At 27.0% G+C, this 26,832-nt stretch overlaps 1 protein-coding gene across 2 annotated transcripts in view; it reads left to right on the forward strand.

The window, feature by feature from the left end:
- Positions 1-26,832, forward strand: part of LOC135123255 (mitochondrial carrier protein Rim2) — a 64,635-nt gene extending 37,803 nt beyond the window's left edge. For both annotated transcript variants that reach the window (XM_064047750.1, XM_064047749.1), the window contains one exon: positions 26,101-26,832. In XM_064047750.1, the coding sequence (XP_063903820.1) occupies positions 26,101-26,544 (444 nt within the window). In that variant the 3' untranslated portion in view covers positions 26,545-26,832. The remainder of the gene's footprint in view (positions 1-26,100) is intronic.

Raw genomic sequence — 26,832 nt, forward strand, 5'->3', positions numbered from 1 at the left:
ATTTTAGATTTTTTATGTCTCATTTTTTCAATTCTAGATTTTTCAATTTCCCGATTTTCCTGCTTTTAAATTTTGTCAATTTTGCACTTCTTCGATTTTAAGTTTCTCCAATTTTTCAAGTTCTTGATTTCCAATTTTTAGACTTTTCAAAGCTTTCATGTTATACTTTTTTGTTTCATTTTTAATTTCATTTTATAATTTGCAGTTTGCCATGTTTTTTATTCGAAAAGATGAAAAATCGAAAAACTAAAAGATCGTAAAAACTTGAAAATCAAAAAAAGAAAAAACAAAAACTTGCAAAATCGAAAAATTGAAAATCGAAGAACTGAGGAAGGAAAAACTGAAACATTCAAAAACTGAACTCGATAAATTTAAAAATCTAAGAAATTAATAAATAGAAAAGGAAGAAAAAACATACGTAAAAAAGTGGAAAACTCAAAAATTGTAAAATTGAAAAACTGTAACAAGATAAAAACTGAAAATAGATACATTTAGAAATCGAAAAAGACAATGAATTAAAAAAGAAGAAAAAACAAATCGATAAGAAAAATTGGAAAACCCAAAAATTGTAAAATCGAAAAACTGTAACATTGGATTGAAAAATTAAATGACGAGAAACTGAAAAATCGAATAAATGAAAAAGTTTTAAAATCCAATAATTGAAAAATGGAAAATTGAAAAAGTGAAAAAATTCGAAACAAAAATTGAAGAAATGAAAAATTAAAAATCGGAAGATTGAAAAATTTCACATTAAAAAAAGAATAATTATAAATTGAAAATATTGGAAAACCGAAAATTTTTAAAAATAAAAAACCAAAACCAAAAAAAAAATATCGTCGAAATCGAAAATTGAAAAATTCAAAAGTTAAAAAATTGAAAAATTAAAAATTGAAAACTCGTGAAAGTGCAAAATCTAAACATAGACATTCAAAAGTTGTCAATTCAAAAAACTGAAAAATTTAAAAATGAAAACTCAAGGAGTTGCATATCGTAAATTGAAGAAACGAAGAAAATGAAATATTGAAAAATTGCGACTCAAAAAATTGAAAAAATTGAAATTGAAAAACAAAAAATTATAAAATCGGAACATCAAAAGTTGAAAAATTGTAAAATGAAACAAATAAAAATTCAAAACGAAAATTTGAAGAAATGAAAAATTCAAGAATAAAAAAGTTGAAAAGTAGAATAAATGAAAAAGTGTGAAAATCCAGTAATTGGAAAATGGAAACATTTTAAAATCGTAAAATTGAAAAAGTGAAATAATTTTAAAACCGAAAAATTGACAAATCCAAAAATTGAAACGTTTTACATTAAAAAAAAGATAAATTTGGAAATCAGGATATTGAAAAATCGAAAAATTGAAAAAATCAAGAAATAAATAATCGAAAAATTTAAAAAATTGAAACTGAAAAACCGAAAGCTATAAAACCGGAACATTCAGAAATCGAATAATTGAAAAAATACAGAAATTAAAAAATCGAAACGAAAAATTGCAAATCGAAAATTTTTGGAAATCTGAAAAGTGAAAAATTAAAAATTGGAAAAACAAGAAACTGAAAAAATTGAAAAAATTATGATGATGAAATTGAAAAAACAAAAAATAAATTGGAAACATTGAAAAATCGGAACATTGAGAAAATGAAGACACAAAAAACCGAAACGGAAAATTATAAAATCGAAAAATTGAAAAAATTGAAATGGAAAAAACAAAAAGTTATAAAATCGGAACATTGAAAAATTGAAAAATTAAAGAAAATAAGAAAATGAAACGAAAAAGTCCTTGAAACGTTTTACATTAAAAATAAACAAAAATTTGAAAATCAGGACATTGAAAAACCAAAAGTTATAAAACCGGAGCATTCAAAAATCGAAAAATTGAGAAAATAGAGAAATTAAAAGAAAAAAGAGAAACGAGAAATTGCAAATCGAAAATTTTTGGAAATCTAAAAACTGAAAAATTAAAAATTAGAAAAACAAGAAACTGAAAAATTTTAAATTGAAAAAATAAAGAAAATAAAAAAACGAACCGAAAAATTGCAAATCGAAAATTTTAAATTGACGATCAAGAAATTTTAAATTGAAAAATCGCTAAATCAAAAAATTGAAGAGACAAAAAAATGAAAAATTGCAAGAGATTGAAAAACAAAAGTTAAAAATCAGAACATGGAAAAAACGAAAAATTAAAAATATTAAGAAGATAAAGAAACAAAACGAAAAATTGCAAATCGAAAATTTTAAGAAATCCAAAAAGTGTAATATTGAAAATTGAAAATTCAACAAATGTTTAATCGAAAAATGGCAAAATTTAAAGATTGAAGAAACAAAAAAATTAAAAATATTTAAATGGAAACATTGAAAAAGTAGGAAAAAAAAACCGAAACAAAAAAATTAAAATCATGAAAAATTAAAAAATGGAAATATTTTAAAAATTGAAAAAGCAAAAAACTGTAAAATCAGAATATTGAAAAATCGAAAAATTGAAAAAATAATAATAAAAAAACGAAGCGAAAAATTGCATTTCGAAAATTTTAAGAAATCCCGAAAAGTGAAAAATTGAAAATAGAAACCTCAAGAAATTTTAAATCGAAAAATTGCAAAATCTAAAAATTGAACAAAAAAATTAAAAATTGAAAAAAATTAAAACATTGAATCAATTAAGAAACAAAAAACTCATAACGAAAAATTGAAAACATGAAAAATTAAAAAATCGAAATATTGAAAAAATAAGGAAAATGAAAAACGAAACGAAAAATTTTAAATCGAAAATTTCAAGAAATCCAAAAAATAATAAAATGGAAACACTGAAAAATTGAAAAAATAAAGAAATAAAACAACCGAAACAAAAAATTAAAAGATGAAAAATTAAAAAATCAAAAAATTGAAAAAATAGAAATTGGAAATGCAAATAATTATAAAATCGGAACATTTGAAAAATCGAAAAAACCGAAACGAAAAATTAAAATCATGAAAGATTAAAAAATCGTAATATTTAAAAAATTTAAATTGAAAAAACAAAAAGCTGTATAGGAACATTGAAAAATCGAAACATTGAAAAAATAAAGAAAAAAAAAACGAAGCGAAAAATTGCAAAACGAAAAGAAATCCAAAAACTGAAAAATTAAAATTGAAAATCAAGAAATTTTGAATCGAAAATTTGCTAAATCTAAAAATTGAAGAGACAAACAAAATGAGAAATTGAAGAAACGAGAAACTGAAAAAATTAAATCTGAAAAGTAAAAAGTTTTTAACATTGAAAAAACGAAAAATTAAAAATATTAAGAAAATAAACAAAACGAAAAATTGCAAATCGAAAATTTTAAGAAATCCAAAAAGTGTAATATTGAAAATTGAAAACTCAAGAAAGTTTTAAATCGAAAAATGACAAAATCTAAAAATGAAAGAAACAAAAAATGAAAAATCGAAAAATTGAAAAAACGCCAAACTGAAAGAATTAAAATTGAAAAAACAAAAATGTTTCCATTGAAAAATTGAAAAAATAAAGAAATAAAAAAAACGAAACAAAAAATTAGAAACATGAAAAATTAAAAAATACAAAAATTGAAAAAATTGAAATTGGAAAAGTAAAAAATTGTAAAATCGGAACATTGAAAAATCGAAAAATTGCAAATCGAAAATTTAAGAAATCCAAAAACTGAAAAATTGAAAATTGAAGTAACAAAAAATGAAAAATGGAAAAATCGAAAAATTGAAGAAACCAAAAACTGAAAAAATTAAAATTGAAAAAACAAAAAATAATAAAATGGAAACATTGAAAAAAGTAAGGGAATAAAAAACCGAAACGAAAAATTAAAATCATGAAAAATTAAAAAGTCGAAATTGCAAATCGAAAATTTAAAGAAATCCAAAAACTCAAATATTGAAAAGTTGAAGAAACAAGAAACTGAAAAAGTTAAAATTGAAAAACCAAAAAATAATACAATCGAAACATTAAAAAATCGATTAATTAAAAAATAAAGAAAATAAAAAACCGAAAAGAAAAATTTCAAATCGAAAAATACTACAATTAAAAACTGAGAAATTTGGAAAATAGAAAAATTTGAACTTAAAAACTCGAAAAATTGCTAATTGAATTAGAAAAAAATTAAAGAATTGAAAAATTCAAGTCATAGCTGCGGGAGTATTGTTACAATTTTTATAATTTTTCAAAGAAACGGGATTTGTTAGGCCACACTTCAGGGGCAAGGAAAGTTCGGTCTAAACAACCTTCGACCAATTTTTCTAACGCAACGTCGTCACAAGTCGCCTATTTGGAGATTCGAGTGATGAGGAATGGCAGTGTCAAGGTTCAAAGGTTTGGAGGCTTTTAATCTCCTTATCGGTCTTATCTGGACGATAAAAATTAAAAACGCTGTTCGGGAAAAGCACGTGATATAGTTCGCGTGCAAAACTTGTGGGTTTTTGTAAGGAGAATGCTATCAATTGTTTTGGTGATGACTTTACGCACTCGTGCGATCTGACGCGGTTATTTCTAGATAGAAGTACAGAAGCCGTTGTTTTATCTCGGCAGGCTATAAACTTATAAATTAGGTCGGTGTCAGTCGTGTTGATTAATTTATAAATTATTGTTGTCGATTTTTAAACGTAAAGATTTTGTTCAGAACGAAATCGGGGATCAACACGTTCCTACAAACTTTGGTTTGAAACACGCGATGTACGGGTGTAAATAATGTGATAAGCTAATTTCAATGTTATCAGTGTTTGGTTGTTTGCATTTTCAATATGCAGAAATGCGTGTAGTGTGGCTTGTTTATGCACTTATCGCATTTTAGTTTATCGATTATGTAAATAGTAGTTATTTTTGTTTTGTTAAAAATTTTCGTTGATTTGATAGAATTATTTGTGATTGTTTTATCATTTAATATTTCGTAATGTGTCAGATTTGCATGACAAAAATTAGCCCATCACAGTTGGAATAAAATATTTTGGTTGTCAAGCGATCTGAGTATTTTGGGTCGAATTTCTGTTGCCCCTGAACCACATTAAATAGGAATTACTTGGCAAAATTTTCGAGTGATGTCATCAAAGTTTTGGTGGGGGTACGTAGACAATTCTAATTAACGATCAATCAGTCTGAAAATAACCTCAAATCATGTGCTAAATTTCAGAGCAATTGGTTTAGTTTCTAAAATAAATAGTAAAATTTGCGAATTTTCACACTTAGATATTTAACAGAAATTTTCAAATTTTCGTGTACGGTTTTGATTTTTTTTTCTCCAAAAAAACACAAATCAATTTTGGTTTGCGTTTAACTGTTAATCGGTCCAGTAGTTTCGGAAATTATGTATTTAATAAAGATGACTGGCAAACGGAAAATCGGAAAAGTTGGAAAGAAATCGAAACATTGAAAAATTCAGAAGCTGGAACATCGAGAAATCGAAACATCAAAAGATGGAAGACGAGAAAAAATGAAAAATTTAAAGTTAAAAAAAAAAACAAAAGTTGAAATATCGAAGAAATGAAAAATTCAAAAAACCGAAAAACCGATAAATTGAAAATCCAAAATTTAAAAACTTGAAAAATCAGAAAATCGAAGAATTGAAAAATAGAAAAATCGGGAAATTGAAAAATTCCGAACCTAAAGAGACGAAAAATTATGAAATCGAAAAACTGAAAAATCCAAACAATGAAAATGTCAAAAACTAAAACATCAAAAAATTAAAAAATGAGAAATTGGAAAAATTACGAAGTCGAAAAACTGAAGAATGGAAAAATTGAAAATAGGAAAATTGAAAAATGCAGAAATCGAAACATCTTAAAGATTAGAAATCAAAAACCAAAAAATAGAGAAATCGAAAATCCAAAATTTAAAAATTCGAAAAATTGAAATATCGAAAAATCGAGAAATTTAAAACTTAAAAATTTTAAAAATTACAAAATCTAAACATTGAAGGGTGGAAAAAGCGAAAAACCGAGAAATCAAAACATCAAAAAATTCAAAAACTGAAACATTAAAAGATGAAGAAGACGAAATATCAAAAATTCAGGTAAATCGAAATAGACCAAAAATCGAAAAATTGAAAAGAATAAATGAAAAAAAAATTGTAAAATTGAAAGATGTATCGAAGAACTGAAAAATAGATAAATCGAAACATTAAAAAATTGGGAAATTCAAACATGTAAAAGTTGAAAATCGAAAAACCGAAAAATCGAAAGTCCAAAATTTAAAAAATTGAAAAATCGGAAAATAAGGCGGAAAGTTAAAAATTGAAAAAATGAAAATTTAAAAATTCGAAAAAATTAAAAAATGGAAAATTGGAAAAACTACAATGTCGAAAAACTGAAAAATGGAAAAATTGAAAATAGAAAAATTGAAAAATGGAGAAATCGAAACATCTTAGAGATTAAAAATTGAAAAACCAAAAAATAGAGAAATCGATAATCCAAAAATTAAAAATTCGAAAAATCGAGAAATTCAAATCTTAAAAATTCGAAAAATTACAAAATCTAAACATTGAAGAGTGGAAAAAGCGAAAAACCGAGAAATCAGAACATCAAAAAATTCAAAAACTGAAACATTAAAAGATGAAGAAGACGAAATATCAAAAATTCAGAAATCGAAATAGACCAAAAATCGAAAAGTAAAAAATCGAAAAATTGAAAAGAATAAATTAAAAAAAACTGTGAAATTGAAATATGTATCGAAGAACTGAAAAGTAGATAAATTGAAACATTAAAAAATTGAAAAATTCAAACATGTACAAGTTGAAAATCGAAAAACCCAAAAATCGAAAATCCAAAATTTAAAAAATTGAAAAATCGGAAAATAAGCCGGAAAGTTAAAAATCCAAAAAATGAAAAATCAAAAAACTTAAACATCAAAACTTTAAAAATTTGGAAAACTTAAAAAACGGGAAATTGGAAAAATTGCAAAGTCGAAAAACTGAAGAATGAAAAAATTGAAAATGGGAAAATTGAAAAGATTAAAAATCGAAAAGTCTAAAAATTGAAAAATTTAAATTTAAAAAACCAAAAGTTGAAATATCGAAGAACTGAAAAATTCAAAAAATCGAAAAACCGAGAAATTGAAAATCCAAAATTTTAAAAACACTGTATACACATAGACATATCCAAACAATGAAAAAAAAATTGGGAAACCTGTGGGACAATAAACTTATTATTATTATTATTACTAAAAAAAACATCGAAAGATGGAGAAATCGAGAAGTCGAAAATTCGAACAATCGAGTAATCGAAACAGACCAAAATCGAAAAGTCGAAAAGTTGAAAATTGAAGAACTGAAAAACCAAAAATTTAAAAATCAAAAATTTAAAAATTCAAAAAAATTAAAAAATGGGAAATTGGAAAAATTACGAAGTCGAAAAACTGAAGAATGGAAAAATTGAAAATAGGAAAATTGAAAAATGGAGAAATCGAAACATCTTCAAGATTAAAAATCGAAAAACCAAAACATAGAGAAATCGAAAATCCAGAATTTAAAAATTCGAAAAATTACAATATCGAAACATTGAAGAGTGGAAAAATGGAAAAACCGAGAAATCAAAACAAAAAGTCTAAAAATCGAAAAACCAAAAGATGGAGAAATCGAAAATCCAAAATTTAAAAATTCGAAAAATTGAAATATCCAAAAACTGAAAAATTGAGAAATTTGAAACTTCAAAAATTCAAAAAATTACAATATCGAAATATTGAAGAGTGGAAACATCGAGAAATCGAAACATATAAAGTTGGAGAAGACGAAATATCGAAAAATTGTAAAATTTGAATTAAAAAAAAAACAAAAAATTGAAATATCGAAGAACTGAAAAATTGACAAGTCGAAACATTAAAAAATTGAAATATTGAAACATGTATAAATTGAAAATCGAAAAACCGAGAAATCGAAAATCCAAAATTTAGAGACCAGAAAAATCTACAAATTGAAAAATATCAAAACTGAATTGATGAAAAATTTTGATATGTATCGAAAAATTGAAAAAATAAAAGGTCGAAACAATGAAAAATTGAGAAACAAACACATTAAAAGATCGAAAAATAAGTCCAAAATTCGAAAAAAATTGAGTAATCGAAAAGTCGAAAAGTTAATTGAAAAATTGGAAAATCCAAAAACTTAAAAATCAAAAACTGAAAGCAGGAAAATTGAAAAATGGAGAAATCGAAACATCTTCAAGATTAAAAATCGAAAAACCAAAAAATAGAGAAATCGAAAATCCAAAATTTAAAAATTCGAAAAATTACAATATCGAAACATTGAAGAGTGGAAAAATCGAAAAACTGAGAAATCAAAACAACATCAAAAATTCAGAAATCGAAATAGGCCAAAAGTCGAAAAGGTAAGAATCGAAAAATTGAAAAATGTAAATTTAAAAAAAACTGAAATTAAAATATGTATCGAAGAAATGAAAAATTTATAAATCGAAACATCAAAAATTTAAAAAATTGAAAAATCGGAAAATAAGGCGGCAAGTTAAAAATTGAAAAAATAAAAAATCGAAAATTTAAAAACTCGAAAAAATTAAAAAATGGAAAATTGGAAAAATTACAATGTCGAAAAACTGAAAAATGGAAACATTGAAAATAGGAAAATTGAAAAATGGAGAAATCGAAAAACCAAAATTTAAAAATTCGAAAAATTACAATATCGAAACATTGAAGAGTGGAAAAATCGAAAAACCGAGAAATCAAAACAACATCAAAAATTCAGAAATCGAAATAGGCCAAAAGTCGAAAAGTTAAGAATCGAAAAATTGAAAAATATAAACTAAAAAAACTGTGACATTGAAACATGTATCGAAGAACTGAAAAATTGATAAATCGAAACATCAAAAATTAAAAAATTGAAAAATCAGAAAATAAGGCGGAAAGTTAAAAATTGAAAAAATGAAAAATCGAAAATTTAAAAATTCGGAAAAATTTAAAAAAATGGAAAATTGGAAAAATTCGAAAAATTAAAAAATGGAAAATTGGAAAAATTATAATATCGAAAAACTGAAAAATGGAAAAATTGAAAAATGGAGAAATCGAAACATCTTAAAGATTAAAAATTGAAAAACCAAAAAATAGAGAAATCGAAAAAGCAGATTTTAAAAATTCGAAAAATTACAATATCGAAACATTGAAGAGTGGAAAAATCGAAAAACCGAGGAATCAAAACAACATCAAAAATTCAGAAATCGAAAGAGGCCAAAAGTCGAAAAGTTGAAAATCGAAAAATTGAAAAATGTACATTTAAAAAAAAACTGAAATTGAAATATGTATCGAAGAACTGAAAAATTGATAAATCGAAACATCAAAAATTTAAAAAATTGGAAAATCGGAAAATAAGGCGGAAAGTTAAAAATTGAAAAAATGAAAAATCGAAAATTTAAAAATTCGAAAAAATTACACAATGGAAAATTGGAAAAATTACAATGTCGAAAAATTGAAAATAGGAAAATTGAAAAATGGAGAAATCGAAACATCTTAGAGATTAAAAATCGAAAAACCAAAAATAGAGATATTGAAAATCCAAAATTACAAAAAAATTAAAAATCGGAAAATTCGAACTTTCGATTTTGTAACTTTTCATATTTCCTATTTTTTTTATTTTTTGGAGTTTTTAAATATTTGATTTTTAAGTTTTTAAATTTTGGATTTTCGATTTATCGGTTTTTGGTGTTTCAATTTTAACATGTTTGAATTTTTCTAGTTTCGATTTATCAATTTTTCAGTTCTTCGATATTTTCAATTTCTCAGTTTTTTTTAATTTACATTTTTCTATTTTTAGACTTTTCGATTTATAATCTTTTCAATTTTCCTAATTTCAATTTTCCATTCTTCAGTTTTTCGACTTTGTAATTTTTCGAATGTCCCATTTTTTCAAATTTTTAAAGTTTTGATTTTTAAGTTTTTCAATTTTTTACTTTCCTACATATTTTCTGATTTTTCAATTTTTTAAATTTTGAATTTTCGATTTCTCGGTTTATCGATTTTTAATTTTAACATGATTGAATTTTTCCATTTTTTAATGTTTCGAATTGTCAATTTTTCAGTTCTTCGACATTTCAATTTCTCAGTTTTTTTTAATTTAAATTTTCCAATTTTTAGACTTTTCGATTTTTAATCTTTTAAATTTTTTCATTCTTCAGTTTTTCGACTTTGTAATTTTTCCAATTTCCCGTTTTTTAATTTTTTCAAATTTTTAAAGTTTTGATTTTTAAGTTTTTTGATTTTTCATTTTTTAAATTTTTAACTTTTCGACTTTTTTCCCATTTTTCAATTTTTTAAATTTTGGATTTTCGATTTATCGGTTTATGGATTTTCAATTTTAAAATGTTTGAATTTTTCTATTTTTTGATGTTTCGATTTGTCAATTTTTCAGTTCTTTGATATTTCAATTTCTCGTTTTTTTTTTTTTAATTGAAAATTTTCAATTTATTGATTTCTGCATTTTTCAGTTTTCCTATTTTTTATTTTTCGAAAAATCGAAACACCAAAAAATGGAGAAATCGAAAATCCAAAATTTAAAAATTCGAACAATTGAAATATCGAAAAATTGAAGAGTGGAAAAATCGAACAAACGAGAAATCAAAACATCGAAACATTCCGATTTTTGGACTTTTCGGATCTTGATTTTTTTTGTCGGTTTTTCAATTTTTCGATTTTCCAATTTTTTAATGTTTCAATTTCTCGTTTTTTCAGCCCTTCGATTTTGGGCTACTCTAATTTTTCGATTTTTCGACTTCTCGATCTTTTCGTGCTTCAATTTCTCGATGTTTCAATTTTTTATTTTTCCAGAATTCGCTTTGGGGATTTTTCAATTTCTCGATTTCTTCATTTTTTGTTGTTTCAGTTTTTCGCTTTTTCAATTTTTCGGTTTCTTTAGTTTTACATTTTTCGATTTCTAAATTTTCCGATTGAAAATTTTTCAATTTTGAACTTCTCCACAGTTGGTTGTTTTGATTTTTAAAATTGTTTGACTTTTAGACTCTTCAAGTTTTCGATTTTTCATTATTTCCACATTTCAATTTTGGATATTTTTTAATTTCTCGATCTTTTATTTTTTTGATATTTCAGTTTTTCGGCTTTTCAATTTTTCGTTTTCTTAAATTTTACATTTTTCGATTTTACGATATTTTGTTTAACTTTTCCTTTTTGGACTTCTCGCATATCCTTTCTTCGATTTTTAAAATTTTTCGATTTTCAAGTTCCCGATTTCTCAATTTTTCAAAATTTAAATCTTTGGAATTTTTCAATTTCTGGATTTTTTAATTTGTTAGTAGTGCAATTTATTTAAATAATGTCTGTATTAAAATTAAAATATACTATAAATTCTTGATCCTTGTCCACTTTATTCTGAATGTTTAGGGATTATGGAAACCCGTAGTAAAGAAGCGGAGCAGTCTAGTACCCCTCGCTACTGGGTACCAACAATACTTTTGCAACTTTCGACAATTTTTACAACACTGAATTTTATTCACATTCTCAAGAAAAAAACAAATTGCACTTAGAACTGACACATATTAAAGAGAAAAATATTAAATATCTGTTTATATTTTTCTTAATAGAAACCTAATAATAATCAAAAATATTGTGTCCACAATTTATCGCAGCATATTTTGAGGAATTTAATAACGAGTGCATCGTGTACCAATTTCGCGAAACTCTCGAAAGCGATAAGATATATTAACATCAAATAATAATAATTGATATCATAAAAAAGATCTCAACACTATTGTAAACAATTAGGCACATCAACTACACTCTATCTAATCCACCAAACATGATAACAAGATCAATAAATCGCAAGTACTATGTTTATAAATAAAAGATTATACCGAGATCGAAATTTTTTGCTAATAAAATACTTACTTTATTTTAATGTTTAAATCTAGGTAATGAGAAATAAATGTGCCGCTTCTATCGAACCAAGTTGATATTTTGAGCACGAAATCTTTTCCATAAATCTGTTTTTTACATTTGAAAGCTTAAAAAGTGTTTTTATTGTTCTGTTTTGCGGTACCAGGAACGGAATGTGCAATTAAAACATAACGGGTGTACAACAAAAAAATTATTTGGAGTAGGCCTTGGAATTATTATTTGCCGTTTATTTATAATTGGGAATTATTTTTGGAGATAAGTAGACAACCAAATATACTTTGGGGCGTGAACAATTTCGTCGTTAAGATCGATGTTGAGAAAACATTTTCTAACCTAACATTATTTTGTTGTCAAATGTCATTTTCAATAACTGTCAGTTTTTTGCCGTTACAGTTGTTTTTATTTCCCGAGAGTAAGCCATCGTAGACGTTATTTTATATAATAACGTACCCCTCCATTTGTGGTTTATGAATCGGTGTTGAGTTTTTACCCTAGACATCCAGATTTTTGGAGAAAAAAAAAAAAATCAAAATTATAATAATAATAATAATAATAATAATAATAATAATAAATTTTATTCAGCCATCAAGATCGTGAATATACGACATCGGCATTGTCACAACATACAAAGAGTTAAAAGTGTCAATAGTGTCATACAAATATATACACATACATACAATTTTACAGTACAATATAGACGTTAACATCGATTCAGTATCTCATCAAAGCTATAATACTCTTTATCTATTAAATATTTTTTTAGTTCCCATTTGAATTTATTTGTTTCGCGTATATTTATTATAGTTGATGGCAAAGAATTATATGCGAGAATTGCTCTATAATGTGGGCCTTTTTCAAAGCAACGGGTTTTATGTTTGGGCACGCTAAGATAAGCATTACCTCTTGTGGTCATCCGAGAGTAAAGATCCCTGTTTTTTTCAAAACTGGTTTCATTAGATCTTACATACATTATTAATTTAAACATATAGAGGGAGGTTACTGTCATTATGCCAAGTTTTTTAAAAAAAGATCTACATGATTCTTTACTTGGTAAATCAAGTATAATTCTTAAAAATCTCTTCTGGGTTATAAAGACTTTGTTCCACTCAGACGATATGTACCAGAAAACAATGCCATAAGAAATAATGGACTGTACGTAAGCGTAGTAGAATTGCATAAGACTTGCAATGGGTAATTCTTCTTTTAGAACACGTACTACATAGCATGCTGTATTTATCTTACTTATTATATTTTTAATGTGTTCCGAAAATTGCAGTTTGTAATCTATGACAATTCCTAGGAATTTTATTTCACTAGATTGCTGAATTTGCATATGATTTATAAATATGTTTTCAAAATTTTTAAAGAATAGCAATCCTGTTTTATCCACATTTAATTTTAGACAATTCTGCTTGCAGTATGTAATCATTTTGTTAATGACCGTAACTATGTTTTCAGAAAGCATATTAAGACTATGACTGCACACCATACACGAAGTATCGTCAGCAAATTGATAAACGTGCTTAATGTCCACGTGTTCATGTAGATCATTTACATACAGAAGGAACAATATAGGGCCAAGAATTGATCCTTGCGGTACCCCTTGCATGATATGACTAATATACGACTTTTTAGTTGTTAAAATATTGTTAATAGTAGTCGTTACATCAACTCGTTGAGTTCTGCCAGTTAAATATGATGCTATTAATTTATTTACTTGCCCCCTAAGACCATATTTCTCTATTTTATTTAACAGGATGTCGTGTTTAATTGTATCAAATGCCTTTGACAAATCGAAGTAGACACCGGCACATTTTTGATGATCGTCAAGAGAATTCAGTAATGAGTCCATAAAATTAAATAAAGCAGTTTCGGTGTTACGATTAGGTACAAAACCATGGTGTGTTTGAGAAATGATAGCGTTACGTTGAAGGAAATTAATTAATCTATGATATATAATTTTTTCAAAAATTTTTGAGATTGATGACAGAAGAGATATTGGCCTATAGTTGTTAATATTTTCTTTACTGCCTTTTTTGTGAATAGGGATAACTTTGGCTTCTTTTAACTCATTTGGAAAGTAGCCATCTAAAAAGCATTGATTAAGTATTTGAGTTAGGGGTTCACTTATAAGATTGTTGACGCTTTTTATTACGGTTATAGGAATTTCATCAATCCCACTTGAATATTTATTTGGTAACGTGGTTATCAATTTTTTTACTTCGTCTACTGTCACCGGCATAAGGTACATGCTATTATTGACATATTTGTTACTAACTGAATGATTATTAATATTGGAACTACTAGAGTTACTGTCCCTAGTCGGTTGGAATACTTTCATAAACCTATTGGCTAATTCTGATGGATCAGAAATTGGGACATTGTTATCTTTGATTGAATATTGGTGCTTACGATACCCCCGCTGTGTGATACTCTTAAAAATAGCAAACGTTGTTTTTGATTTATTTGTGGAACCATTAATTAATCTATAATTTTCATCTTGTTTTACTTTTTTTAAAAAATTCTTAAAGTCTTTTTTTTCCTGTTTAAGTTTTTGGAGCAGTTGTGGTGATTTATTTTTTATATATAATTTATATAGATCATGTATATATGCTGACCACGTTTTCAAATATGGGTTGTTAATTTTTTTTGTTTTATTTTGGATGGCAGGCTTTGTTATTAATGGATAGGATTTGTTGAAATGGTATTTGATTATTTCATAGAATTGTTTAAATTTACTGTTGCTGTCTGATACACCATAAACATTATGCCAAGATTCATTTCTAATGGCTTCGTAAAAGGTAAGATTATTTTTTGAACTTACGAAATTTCGTTTTTGAGTATAGAGGGTTTCCGACTCTATTTGCTGGTCCCCAGAAGAGATTTTCAATACTTGCGAGAAATGGTCCGATATATATGACTTGATGACTTCACATGCTACAGAATCAGTATTAATATTGCTGAATATATTGTCTAAGAGGGATTCTGAATTTCTACCTATTCGCGTTGCTTCCCGTACATGTGGTATTAATCCAAAGCTTTGAAAAAGATGTACCACTTCACGAGCTTCGTCATTGTTACTGTTTTCCAGAAAGTCGACATTGAAATCTCCGCAGACTATTAATCGTTTTGATGAAGTACTAAAAACATATTGTAATAACTCAAATAATTTTTGGAGAAATACATTTTTATCTCCAGTAGGAGCACGGTATATACATACTACTAGAATATTAGGCTCGTTGGACGGTTTGATCTTTGCACAACAATATTCAAAGTCACCCTCTATCGGTTTAGGTTGATCGAAATTCACAGGAGAACTGTCAAACAGATTGGAATTTTTTAAGAATATCGCTGTACCACCACCTCGGGTGCTTTGGCGGGAGAAGGTTGCAGCTAGATGATAGTTTTCAGGTCCGTATGGTAAGACTTCGCCGTCTTTGAGCCAGTGTTCAGTGATACCAATAACTGTAGGGGTTAATTCATTTACAAGATGACTGAATTCATTGCGTTTGTTTCTTAAACTTTGGAGATTAAGATGTAGTAGTGAACAGATTGGAGTTTGGACTAACTTGGTGTTTGTCTCGTCGTCGCCCGATGAAAATAACGTGTTACATAGCATCCACTTGGCCAGTTATTGGCATCTAGTGCTGAATTGAAATTATGCAGATCGACGGTCACCTTAAATGATGTGTAAAATTCCGGGTGTTTACTGTCAAGTTCCTGGCATGTTGTCTCTGGGAATTTAGATTTTAGCAGACCACAGACTTCTGCAGCTGAGGTTCCAGGAGCTAGCCTCGAAACGTATATGAAGGCTTTCTTGGGGGCCACCTTTATCGAGGGGAACTGGGTGTTGGTTCCAACCACTTGAGGCACCCTCTGTGATGATTTCCTTTGTCGTATTCGCACTTCATTCCATTCACTTTCCTTCCGAGAATTATCAGTGTCAGCGTTCCTAATATCAGGTGTGTTTATTTGTTTAATTTGCTTTTGTTTGGTCGTATGGTTTGGGTTCGTCATTTTTGGCATTTGATCAGCTGTTCGCTGTTTATTTGGGTTTTTTGCATGTACCTGGTTTTGTGGAGTACATTGCTTATCATCTAGCTTGTTTTTTTCAACTTGCTGCTTATCACCCTCTAGATCATCGAGTTGTAACCTACTGAAGGTTTTGTAAAGTTTCACCTGATCCTTCAGGATTTCGTTCTTTTCCCTAAGTTCGGCGATGATAATGTCCTTTTGTCTTAAGATGTATTTGAAATGTTTCGGTAGTTCGTCAAAGTCGAGTGCATCTTCGAACTCGTCGTCCATTTGGTTTTCATATGTTTTTTCACAACATTTCACTATATCATCCGATATTTTTACATAAGCGGAGTTTTTAGCACAACTTGGGTGAAACACAGCTGCACATATTCCACATTTAACGCCTGAAACCACTCTTGATTTGCACTTTTTACACGTTTGATTCCGCTCGTCTTTATTAGCGTCTGTCTTAGGCGCCATCTTGTAATATGTAATATGTATATAACATGTTACAATTTTATTTAACTTTAAAATTGCAAAATCTGAAATCTTACAAATGTTTTAAAATGTAGAAATCGAAAAATTGAAAAACCGAAAATCTGGAACAACTGAATTCTCGAAAAATTGGAAAATTGAAACAACGAGACATCAGAATATTTTGAAAATCGAGAAATTAAAAACCGACAAATCGAAATCCGAAAAGTAAAAAAAGCAGAAGATCGAGGAATCGAAACAACAAAAATCTAAAGTTTAAAAAATTGAATCATTAAAATATCGAAAAATGTTAAAAATCGAAATAACCAAATGTGGAGAAGTCCAAAATCGAAAAATTTCAAGGATTTAAATTTTGGAAAATTGAGAAATCGGAAATTTGAAAAATCGAACAGTTTTAAAAATCGGAAAAAGGAGATGCGAGAGTTCCAAAATTCAAAAATTGAAATATTAAAATATTTAAAAATGGAGAAAGTTAAACAAAAAACCGTAAAATCGAAAAATTTTTAAATCAAAAAGTGTAAAATTTAAGAAATCGAAAAATTGAAACCTCGAGAAATTGCAGCATGAAAAAATCGAGAAGTCGAAAAATCCAGAAATTAGAGTAGCCCAAAGTCGAAGGATTGAAAAATCGGGAAATCGAAAAATCTAAGACTTAAAAAATCGAGATGTTGAAAATTTGAAAAATTGGATTATCGAAAAATTGAAGAATTGAAAAACCGACAAATCGAAATTTGAAAGTCCAAAAATGAGAAAATCCAGCAATCGAAACAACAAAAAAACTAAAGTTTAAAAAATTGAAATATTAAAATGCAGAAAAATTCAAAAAATTCAAAAATTGAAATGTTGAATTATTGAAAAATGAAAAAGTCGGAAAATTCTTGAAAATTGTAAAATCGGAAATTTGAAAAATTGAAAAATTAAAAAATCGGTAAAGGGGGATGCGAGAAATCGAAAATTCGAAAAATTGAAACATTAAAATATTTAGAAATCGAGAAAGTTAAACAAAAAATCGTAAAATCGAAAAATTTAGAAATCGAAAAGTGTAAAATTTAAGAAATTGAAAAGTGTAAAATTTAAGAAATCGAAAAATTGAAAAACCGAAAAACTGAAGCATGAAAAGATCGAGAAGTCGAAAAATCCAGAAATTAGCGTAGCCCAAAGTCGAAAGATTGAAAAATCGGGAAATCGAAACGCAAAAAAAATTGAAAAATCTAAAATTTAAAAAATCGAGATATCGAAAAATTGAAAAATTGGATTATTGAAAAATTGAAGAATTGAAAATTCGAAATATCGAGAAATCGAAAAATCCAAATATCGAGAAATTGAAAAATTGAAAAACTGAAAAACTGAAACATCAAAAAAATAAGAAATCGAAAAATTGAAACCTCGAGAACTTGAAGCATGAAAAGATCGAGAAGTCGAAAAATCCAGAAATTAGAGTAGCCCAAAGTCGAAGGATTGAAAAATCGGGAAATCAAAACGTCAAAAAATCGAAAAATCTAAAACTTAAAAAATCGAGATATCGAAAATTTAAAGAATCGAAATACTGAAAAGACAACAATTTGAGAAATCAAAAAATTGAAAAATTGGATTATCGAAAAATTGAAGAATTGAAAATTAGAAATATCGAGAAATCGAAAAATTGAAAAACCGACAAATCGAAATTTGAAAAGTCCAAAAATCGAAAAATCCAGCAACCGAAACATCGAAAAATCTAAAGTTTAAAAAATTGAACAATTAAAATGCAGAAAAATTTAAAAAATTCAAAAATTGAAACGTTGAATTAATGAAAAATGGGAAAGTCGAAAATTTTTGGAAAACTGAGAAATCGGAAACTTGAAAAATAGAAAAATAAAAAAATTGGAAAAAAGGAGATGCGAAAGATCCAAAATTCGAAAAATTGCAATATTAAAATATTTATAAATCGAGAAAGTTAAACAAAAAATCGTAAAATCGAAAAATTTAGAATTCGTAAATTGTAAAATTTAAGAAATCGAAAAATTGAAAAACTGAAATATCAAAAAATAAGAAATCGAAAAATTGAAACCTCGAGAAATTGAAGCATGAAAAAATCCAGAAATCGAAAAATTCAGAAATTAGAGTAACCCAAAGTCGAAGGATTGAAAAATTGGGAAATCAAAACGTCACAAAATCGAAAAATCTAAAACTTAAAAAATCGAGATATCGAAAATTTAAAGAATCGAAATACTGTAAAACAAAAATTTGAGAAATCAAAAAATTGAAAAATTGGATTATCGAAAAATTGAAGAATTGAAAAATCGAAACATCGAAAAATCCAAAAATTGAAAAACCGACAAATCGAAATTTGAAAAGTCTAAAAATGGGAAAATTCAGCAATCGAAACATCGAAAAATCTAAAGTTTAAAAAATCAAAATATTAAAATGCAGAAAAATGTAAAAAATTCAAAAATTGAAATGTTAAATTAATGAAAAATGGAAAAGTCGAAAAATTCTGGAAAATTGAGAAATCGGAAACTTGAAAAATCGAAAAATTTAAAAATCGGAAAAAGGAGATCCAAAATTCGAAAAATTGAAATATTAAAATATTTAAAAATCGAGAAAGTTAAACACAAAATCGTAAAAATTAAATATTTAAAAATTAAAGAATGTAAAATTTGAAAACAAAAATCGAAAAATCCCCAAACTGAGTTCTCAAAAAATTGTAAAATCGAATTATGGAAAAACTGAAGTTTGAAAAAATCGAAAAATCTAGAACTTAAAAAATCGAAACACTGAAAAGACAAAAATCTGAGATATCGACAAATTGAAAAATTGGAAAAACGAAAAATCCGAAAAGTCCAAAAATCGGAAGATGTAACAATCGAAACATCTAAAAATTGAAAAATATCCAAAATTGAAATGTTGAAATAATGAAAAATCGAAAAGTCGGAAAATTTTAGAAATAGAAAAAAACAAAAAACCAAATGTGGAGAAGTACAAATGGAAAAAAAAGATAAAGATTTAAATTTTGGAAAATTGAGAAATCGGAAACTTGAAAAATCGAAAAATTTTAAAAATCATAAAGAGATGCGAGAAATTCAAACTTCAAAAAATTGAGATATTAAAATATTTAAAAATCGGGAAAGTTAAACAAAAAATCGTAAAATCGGAAAATTTAGAAATCGAAAAATGTTAAATTTAAGAAACAACTAAAAATGAAGAAACTCGAAAAAAGAGAAATTAGAGTAGTCCAATTTCGAAGGACTGAAAAAGCGAGAAATCGAAACATCAAAAAATCCAAAAATTTAAAACCGAAAAATCTAAAGCTTTAAAAATCAAAATATTTAAAAATCCCACAACTTAAACATCCAAAAATTGAGAAATCGAGATATCGAAAATTTAAAGAATCGAAATACTGAAAAAAAATGCAAATTCGAAAAGTTGAAGAATTGAGAAATCGAAATATCGAGAAGTCAAAACATTTTAAAAATCGAAACATTGAAAAACCGACAAATCGACATCCGAAAAGTCAAAAAATCGGAAGATCGAGCAATCTAAACATCAAAAAATTAAAATATCGAAAAATTGAACTAAAATCTTAAAATTGAAATGTCGAAATAATGCGAAATTTAAAACTTGAAAGAAGCCCACAAATTTTTAAAATCGAAACGAGGTGTCGAGAAGTCTAAAATTTGAAAAATCGTAAAATCGAAAACCTGAAAAATCATAAAAACATGAATTCCCGTTAAATTGGAAAATCGAAAAATAGAAAGATCGAGCAATTGAAACATCAAAAAATGTAAAAATGTACGATTTAATATTTGGAAAATTTTCGAAAATCCAGAAGTCGAAAAATCGAGAAATTAGAGTAGCTCAAAATCGAAAGTTTGAAAAATCGAAAAATTTAAATTCGAAAAATCTAAAACTTTAAAAATCGAAATATTGAAAAATCAAGAAGTTGAAAAATTGGAAAATCGAAAAATTGAAGAGTTGAAAAACGAAATATTGAGAATTTAAAATATTTTAAAAATCGACAAAATGGAAAACTGACATTGAAATTCGAAAAGTCAAAAATCGGGAAGTTTGGCAATGGAAACATCGAAAGTCTTAAGTTTAAAATATTGAAAAATTAAAGTATCGAAAAGTCGAAAAAATTCCCAAAATTGAAATGTTGAAATAGTGAGAAATCGAAAACTTGAAAACTCGGAAATTGGAAAAATTTTATAAATCGGAAAAATGAGACGTCGAGAGTCCAAAATTCCAAAAATTGAAACACCAAAATAATCGAAAAACTGAAAAATCAAAAAATGTAAAAATCTACGATTTAAAATTTGGAAAATCGAAAAATCTAAAATTTAAGAAATCGATAAATTCAAAATACCCAAACTGAATTCTCGAAAAATCAAAAACCAAGAAATCGAAGAATTGAAACATCGAGAAATTGAAGCGTTAAAAGATCGAGAAGTCGAAAAATCGAGAAATTTAATTTCGAAAAATCTGAAACTTTAAAAATCGAAATATTGAAAAATCAAGAACTTGAAAAATTGGAAAATCGAAAAATTGAAGAGTTGAAAAACGAAATATTGAGAATTTAAAGTATTTTAAAAATCGACAAAATGGAAAACTGACATTGAAATTCGAAAAGTCAAAAACCGGGAAGTTTGGCAATGGAAACATCGAAAGTCTTAAGTTTAAAATATTGAAAAATTAAAGTATCGAAAAGTCGAAAAAATTCCCAAAATTGAAATGTTGAAATAGTGAGAAATTGAAAACTTGAAAACTCGGAAATTGGAAAAATTTTATAAATCGGAAAAACGAGACGTCGAGAAGTCCAAAATTCCAAAAATTGAAACACCAAAAAATCGAAAAACTGAAAAATCAAAAAATGTAAAAATCTACGATTTAAAATTTGGAAAATCGAAAAATCTAAAATTTAAGAAATCGACAAATTCAAAATACCCAAACTGAATTCTCAAAAAATCAAAAACCAAGAAATCGAAACATTGACACATCGAGAAATTGAAGCGTTAAAAGATCGAGAAGTCGAAAAATCGAGAAATTTAAATTCGAAAAATCTGAAACTTTAAAGATCGAAATATTGAAAAATCAAGAACTTGAAAAATTGGAAAATCGAAAATTGAAGAGTTGAAAAACGAAATATTGAGAATTTAAAATAATTTAAAAATCGACAAAATGGAAAACTGACATTGAAATTCGAAAAGTCAAAAATCGGGAAGTTCGGCATTGGAAACATCGAAAGTCTTAAGTTTAAAATATTGAAAAATCAAAGTATCGAAAAGTCTAAAAAATTCCCAAAATTGAAATGTTGAAATAGTGAGAAATCAAAAACTTGAAAACTCGGAAATTGAAAAATTTAATAAATCGGAAAAACGAGACGTCGAGAAGTCCAAAATTCCAAAAATTGAAACACCAAAAAATCGAAAAACTGAAAAATCAAAAAATGTAAAAATCTACGATTTAAAATTTGGAAAATCGAAAAATCTAAAATTTAAGAAATCGATAAATTCAAAATACCCAAACTGAATTCTCGAAAAATCAAAACCAAGACATCGAAACATTGAAACATCGAGAAATTGAAGCGTTAAAAGATCGAGAAGTCGAAAAATCGAGAAATACCCAAACTGAATTCTCGAAAAATCAAAAACCAAGAAATCGAAACATTGAAACATCGAGAAATTGAAGCGTTAAAAGATCGAGAAGTCGAAAGATCGAGAAATTTAATTTCGAAAAATCTGAAACTTTAAAAATCGAAATATTGAAAAATCAAGAACTTGAAAAATTGGAAAATCGAAAATTTGAAGAGTTGAAAAACGAAATATTGAGAATTTAAAGTATTTTAAAAATCGGCAAAATAGAAAACTGAAATTGAAATTCGAAAAGTCAAAAATCGGGAAGTTTGGCAATGGAAAGAAACATCGAAAGTCTTAAGTTTAAAATATTGAAAAATTAAAGTATCGAAAAGTCGAAAAAAATCCCAAAATTGAAATGTTGAAATAGTGAGAAATCGAAAACTTGAAAACTCGGAAATTGGAAAAATTTTATAAATCGGAAAAACGAGACGTCGAGAAGTCCAAAATTCCAAAAATTGAAACACCAGAAAATCGAAAAACTGAAAAATCAAAAAATGTAAAAATCTACTATTTAAAATTTGGAAAATCGAAAAATCTAAAATTTAAGAAATCGACAAATTCAAAATACCCAAACTGAATTCTCGAAAAATCAAAAACCAAGAAATCGAAACATTGACACATCGAGAAATTGAAGCGTTAAAAGATCGAGAAGTCGAAAAATCGAGAAATTTAAATTCGGAAAATCTGAAACTTTAAAAATCGAAATATTGAAAAATCAAGAACTTGAAAAATTGGAAAATCGAAAAATTGAAGAGTTGAAAAACAAAATATTGAGAATTTAAAATATTTTAAAAATCGACAAAATGGAAAACTGACATTGAAATTCGAAAAGTCAAAAACCGGGAAGTTTGGCAATGGAAACATCGAAAGTCTTAAGTTTAAAATATTGAAAAATTAAAGTATCGAAAAGTCGAAAAAATTCCCAAAATTGAAATGTTGAAATAGTGAGAAATCGAAAACTTGAAAACTCGGAAATTGGAAAAATTTTATAAATCGGAAAAACGAGACGTCGAGAAGTCCAAAATTCCAAAAATTGAAACACCAAAAAATCGAAAAACTGAAAAATCAAAAAATGTAAAAATCTACGATTTAAAATTTGGAAAATCGAAAAATCTAAAATTTAAGAAATCGATAAATTCAAAATACCCAAACTGAGTTCTCGAAAAATCAAAAACCAAGAAATCGAAACATTGAAACATCGAGAAATTGAAGCGTTAAAAGATCGAGAAGTCGAAAAATCGAGAAATTTAAATTCGAAAAATCTGAAACTTTAAAAATCGAAATATTGAAAAATCAAGAACTTGAAAAATTGGAAAGTCGAAAAATTGAAGAGTTGAAAAACAAAATATTGAGAATTTAAAATATTTTAAAAATTGACAAAATGGAAAACTGACATTGAAATTCGAAAAGTCAAAAACCGGGAAGTTTGGCAATGGAAACATCGAAAGTCTTAAGTTTAAAATATTGAAAAATTAAAGTATCGAAAAGTCGAAAAAATTCCCAAAATTGAAATGTTGTAATAGTGAGAAATCGAAAACTTGAGAACTCGGAAATTGGAAAAATTTTATAAATCGGAAAAACGAGACGTCGAGAAGTCCAAAATTCCAAAAATTGAAACACCAAAAAATCGAAAAACTGAAAAATCAAAAAATGTAAAAATCTACGATTTAAAATTTGGAAAATCGAAAAATCTAAAATTTAAGAAATCGATAAATTCAAAATACCCAAACTGAGTTCTCGAAAAATCAAAAACCAAGAAATCGAAACATTGAAACATCGTGAAATTGAAGCGTTAAAAGAGCGAGAAGTCGAAAAATCGAGAAATTTAAATTCGAAAAATCTGAAACTTTAAAAATCGAAATATTGAAAAATCAAGAACTTGAAAAATTGGAAAATCGAAAAATTGAAGAGTTGAAAAACGAAATATTGAGAATTTAAAATATTTTAAAAATCGCCAAAATGGAAAACTGACATTGAAATTCGAAAAGTCAAAAATCGGGAAGTTTGGCAATGGAAACATCGAAAGTCTTAAGTTTAAAATATTGAAAAATTAAAGTATCGAAAAGTCGAAAAAATTCCCAAAATTGAAATGTTGAAATGGTGAGAAATCGAAAACTTGAAAACTCGGAAATTGGAAAAATTTTATAAATCGGAAAAACGAGACGTCGAGAAGTCCAAAATTCCAAAAATTGAAACACCAAAAAATCGAAAAACTGAAAATTAAAAAAATGTAAAAATCTACGATTTAAAATTTGGAAAATCGAAAAATCTAAAATTTAAGAAATCGATAAATTCAAAATACCCAAACTGAGTTCTAGAATAATTTAAAACCAAGAAATCGAAACATTGAAACATCGAGAAATTGAAGCGTTAAAAGATCGAGAAGTCGAAAAATCGAGAAATTTAAATTCGGAAAATCTGAAACTTTAAAAATCGAAATATTGAAAAATCAAGAACTTGAAAAATTGGAAAATCGAAAAATTGAAGAGTTGAAAAACAAAATATTGAGAATTTAAAATATTTTAAAAATCGACAAAATGGAAAACTGACATTGAAATTCGAAAAGTCAAAAACCGGGAAGTTTGGCAATGGAAACTTCGAAAGTCTTAAGTTTAAAATATTGAAAAATTAAAGTATCGAAAAGTCGAAAAAATTCCCAAAATTGAAATGTTGAAATAGTGAGAAATCGAAAACTTGAAAACTCGGAAATTGGAAAAATTTTATAAATCGGAAAAACGAGACGTCGAGAAGTCCAAAATTCCAAAAATTGAAACACCGAAAAATCGAAAAACTGAAAAATCAAAAAATGTAAAAATCTACGATTTAAAATTTGGAAAATCGAAAAATCTAAAATTTAAGAAATCGATAAATTCAAAATACCCAAACTGAATTCTCGAAAAATCAAAAACCAAGAAATCGAAACATTGAAACATCGAGAAATTGAAGCGTTAAAAGATCGAGAAATCGAAAAATCGAGAAATTTAAATTCGAAAAATCTGAAACTTTAAAAATCGAAATATTGAAAAATCAAGAACTTGAAAAATTGGAAAATCGAAAAGTTGAAAAATCGAAATATTGAGAATTTAAAATATTTCAAAAATCGACAAAATGGAAAACTGACATTGAAATTCGAAAAATCAAAAATGGGGAAGTTTGGCAATGGAAACATCGAAAGTCTTAAGTTTAAAATATTGAAAAATTAAAGTATCGAAAAGTCGAAAAAATTCCCAAAATTGAAATGTTGAAATAGTGAGAAATCGAAAACTTGAAAACTCGGAAATTGGAAAAATTTTATAAATCGGAAAAACGAGACGTCGAGAAGTCCAAAATTCCAAAAATTGAAACACCAAAAAATCGAAAAACTGAAAAATCAAAAAATGTAAAAATCTATGATTTAAAATTTGGAAAATCGAGAAATCTAAAATTTAAGAAATCGATAAATTCAAAATACCCAAACTGAATTCTCGAAAAATCAAAAACCAAGAAATCGAAAAATTGAAACATGGGAGAAATTGAAGCATCAAAAGATCGCGAAGTCGAAAAATCGAGGAATTAGAATACCCCGAAATCGAAAGTTTGAAAAATCGAAAATTTTAAATTCGAAAAATCTAAAACTTTAAAAAATCGAAATATTGAAAAATCAAGAACTTGAAAAATTGGAAAATCGAAAAATCGAAAAGTTGAAAAATCGAAATATTGAGAATTGAAATATTGAAAACATTGAAAAATTGAAACAACAAAAAATCGAAAAACTGAAAAATCAAAAAAAGCAAAAAATCGAGAAATTGAAAAAATCCCCAAACTGAATTCTTGTAAAATTAAAAAAAAAAATTCGAAAAATAAAAAATTGAAAATTGTAAAATTTAAACATTGGAAAAATTGACAAATTTATAAATTTTATTTTCCTTTACATTTAGGCCACTTCGTCATAAACAGCGGACAACGTAAAATATATTTACAACAGATAACCAACGGGAAAAATGGCCTCTCAACAACATGCATAGTGCTTGAAATGTTTATGTTACATCGGAAGAATGTCACGTGGAAATTTGTTTACTTTATTATTTTTATTTGTTATAGGAAGAGGAAAAGATTGTTAAGTACACTTAACTCAAGTAACTGTTTTTTGTGTTGCAGGGCATCCTGGGCTTCTACAAAGGCATCTCCGCCTCCTACATGGGCATCTCCGAGACCATCGTCCACTTCGTCATCTACGAAGCGATCAAAGCCGAACTGATCAACCACCATCAATATTCCGTCGAGAAAAGTTCTCGGGACTTTTTCGAGTTCATGATGGCGGGGGCAGTGTCGAAGACGGTCGCGTCGTGCATCGCGTACCCGCACGAGGTCGCCCGAACCCGCCTTCGCGAGGAGGGCAGCAGGTACACCGGCTTCTGGCAGACCCTCACTTTGGTCTTTAAGGAGGAGGGCGTCCGGGGGGTGTACCGGGGTCTGACGACGCAGCTCGTCCGGCAGATACCGAATACGGCCATCATGATGGCGACCTACGAGGCTGTGGTGTACGTGCTGACGACGAAGACGGGGACCGACTTCTACGAGAAGGAGGAGGCTCGCGGATAACAGGGTCGTAGTCTTGATGTTAGAGATCTGTGTTATTACGTTGTAAAGTTGAGGTTAGGTTAAGTTTCAATTTGTGGATGTAGTGGTGTACAGTATTAGAGGTAAAGTGTTTTTTGTTGAGAGATGATTCTGGTCATGTCGGTAGGGTAAGATGTAAAAATCGGTCGAGAACTGTTTTGTTATGGAGATTTAAGGTGGTTTCGAGATGCGATATTTTCTTATAGATGTATAAATTTGCTCGTTGTATATATGGCCAAGTTATTGATTTAAATATACCTTTTGTCTAAA

Source organism: Zophobas morio, unplaced genomic scaffold (genome assembly GCF_036711695.1).
Source record: "Zophobas morio isolate AGI-343-1 ecotype UQ-CSIRO unplaced genomic scaffold, CSIRO_AGI_Zmor_V1 ptg000006l, whole genome shotgun sequence".
NCBI lineage: Eukaryota > Metazoa > Arthropoda > Insecta > Coleoptera > Tenebrionidae > Zophobas > Zophobas morio.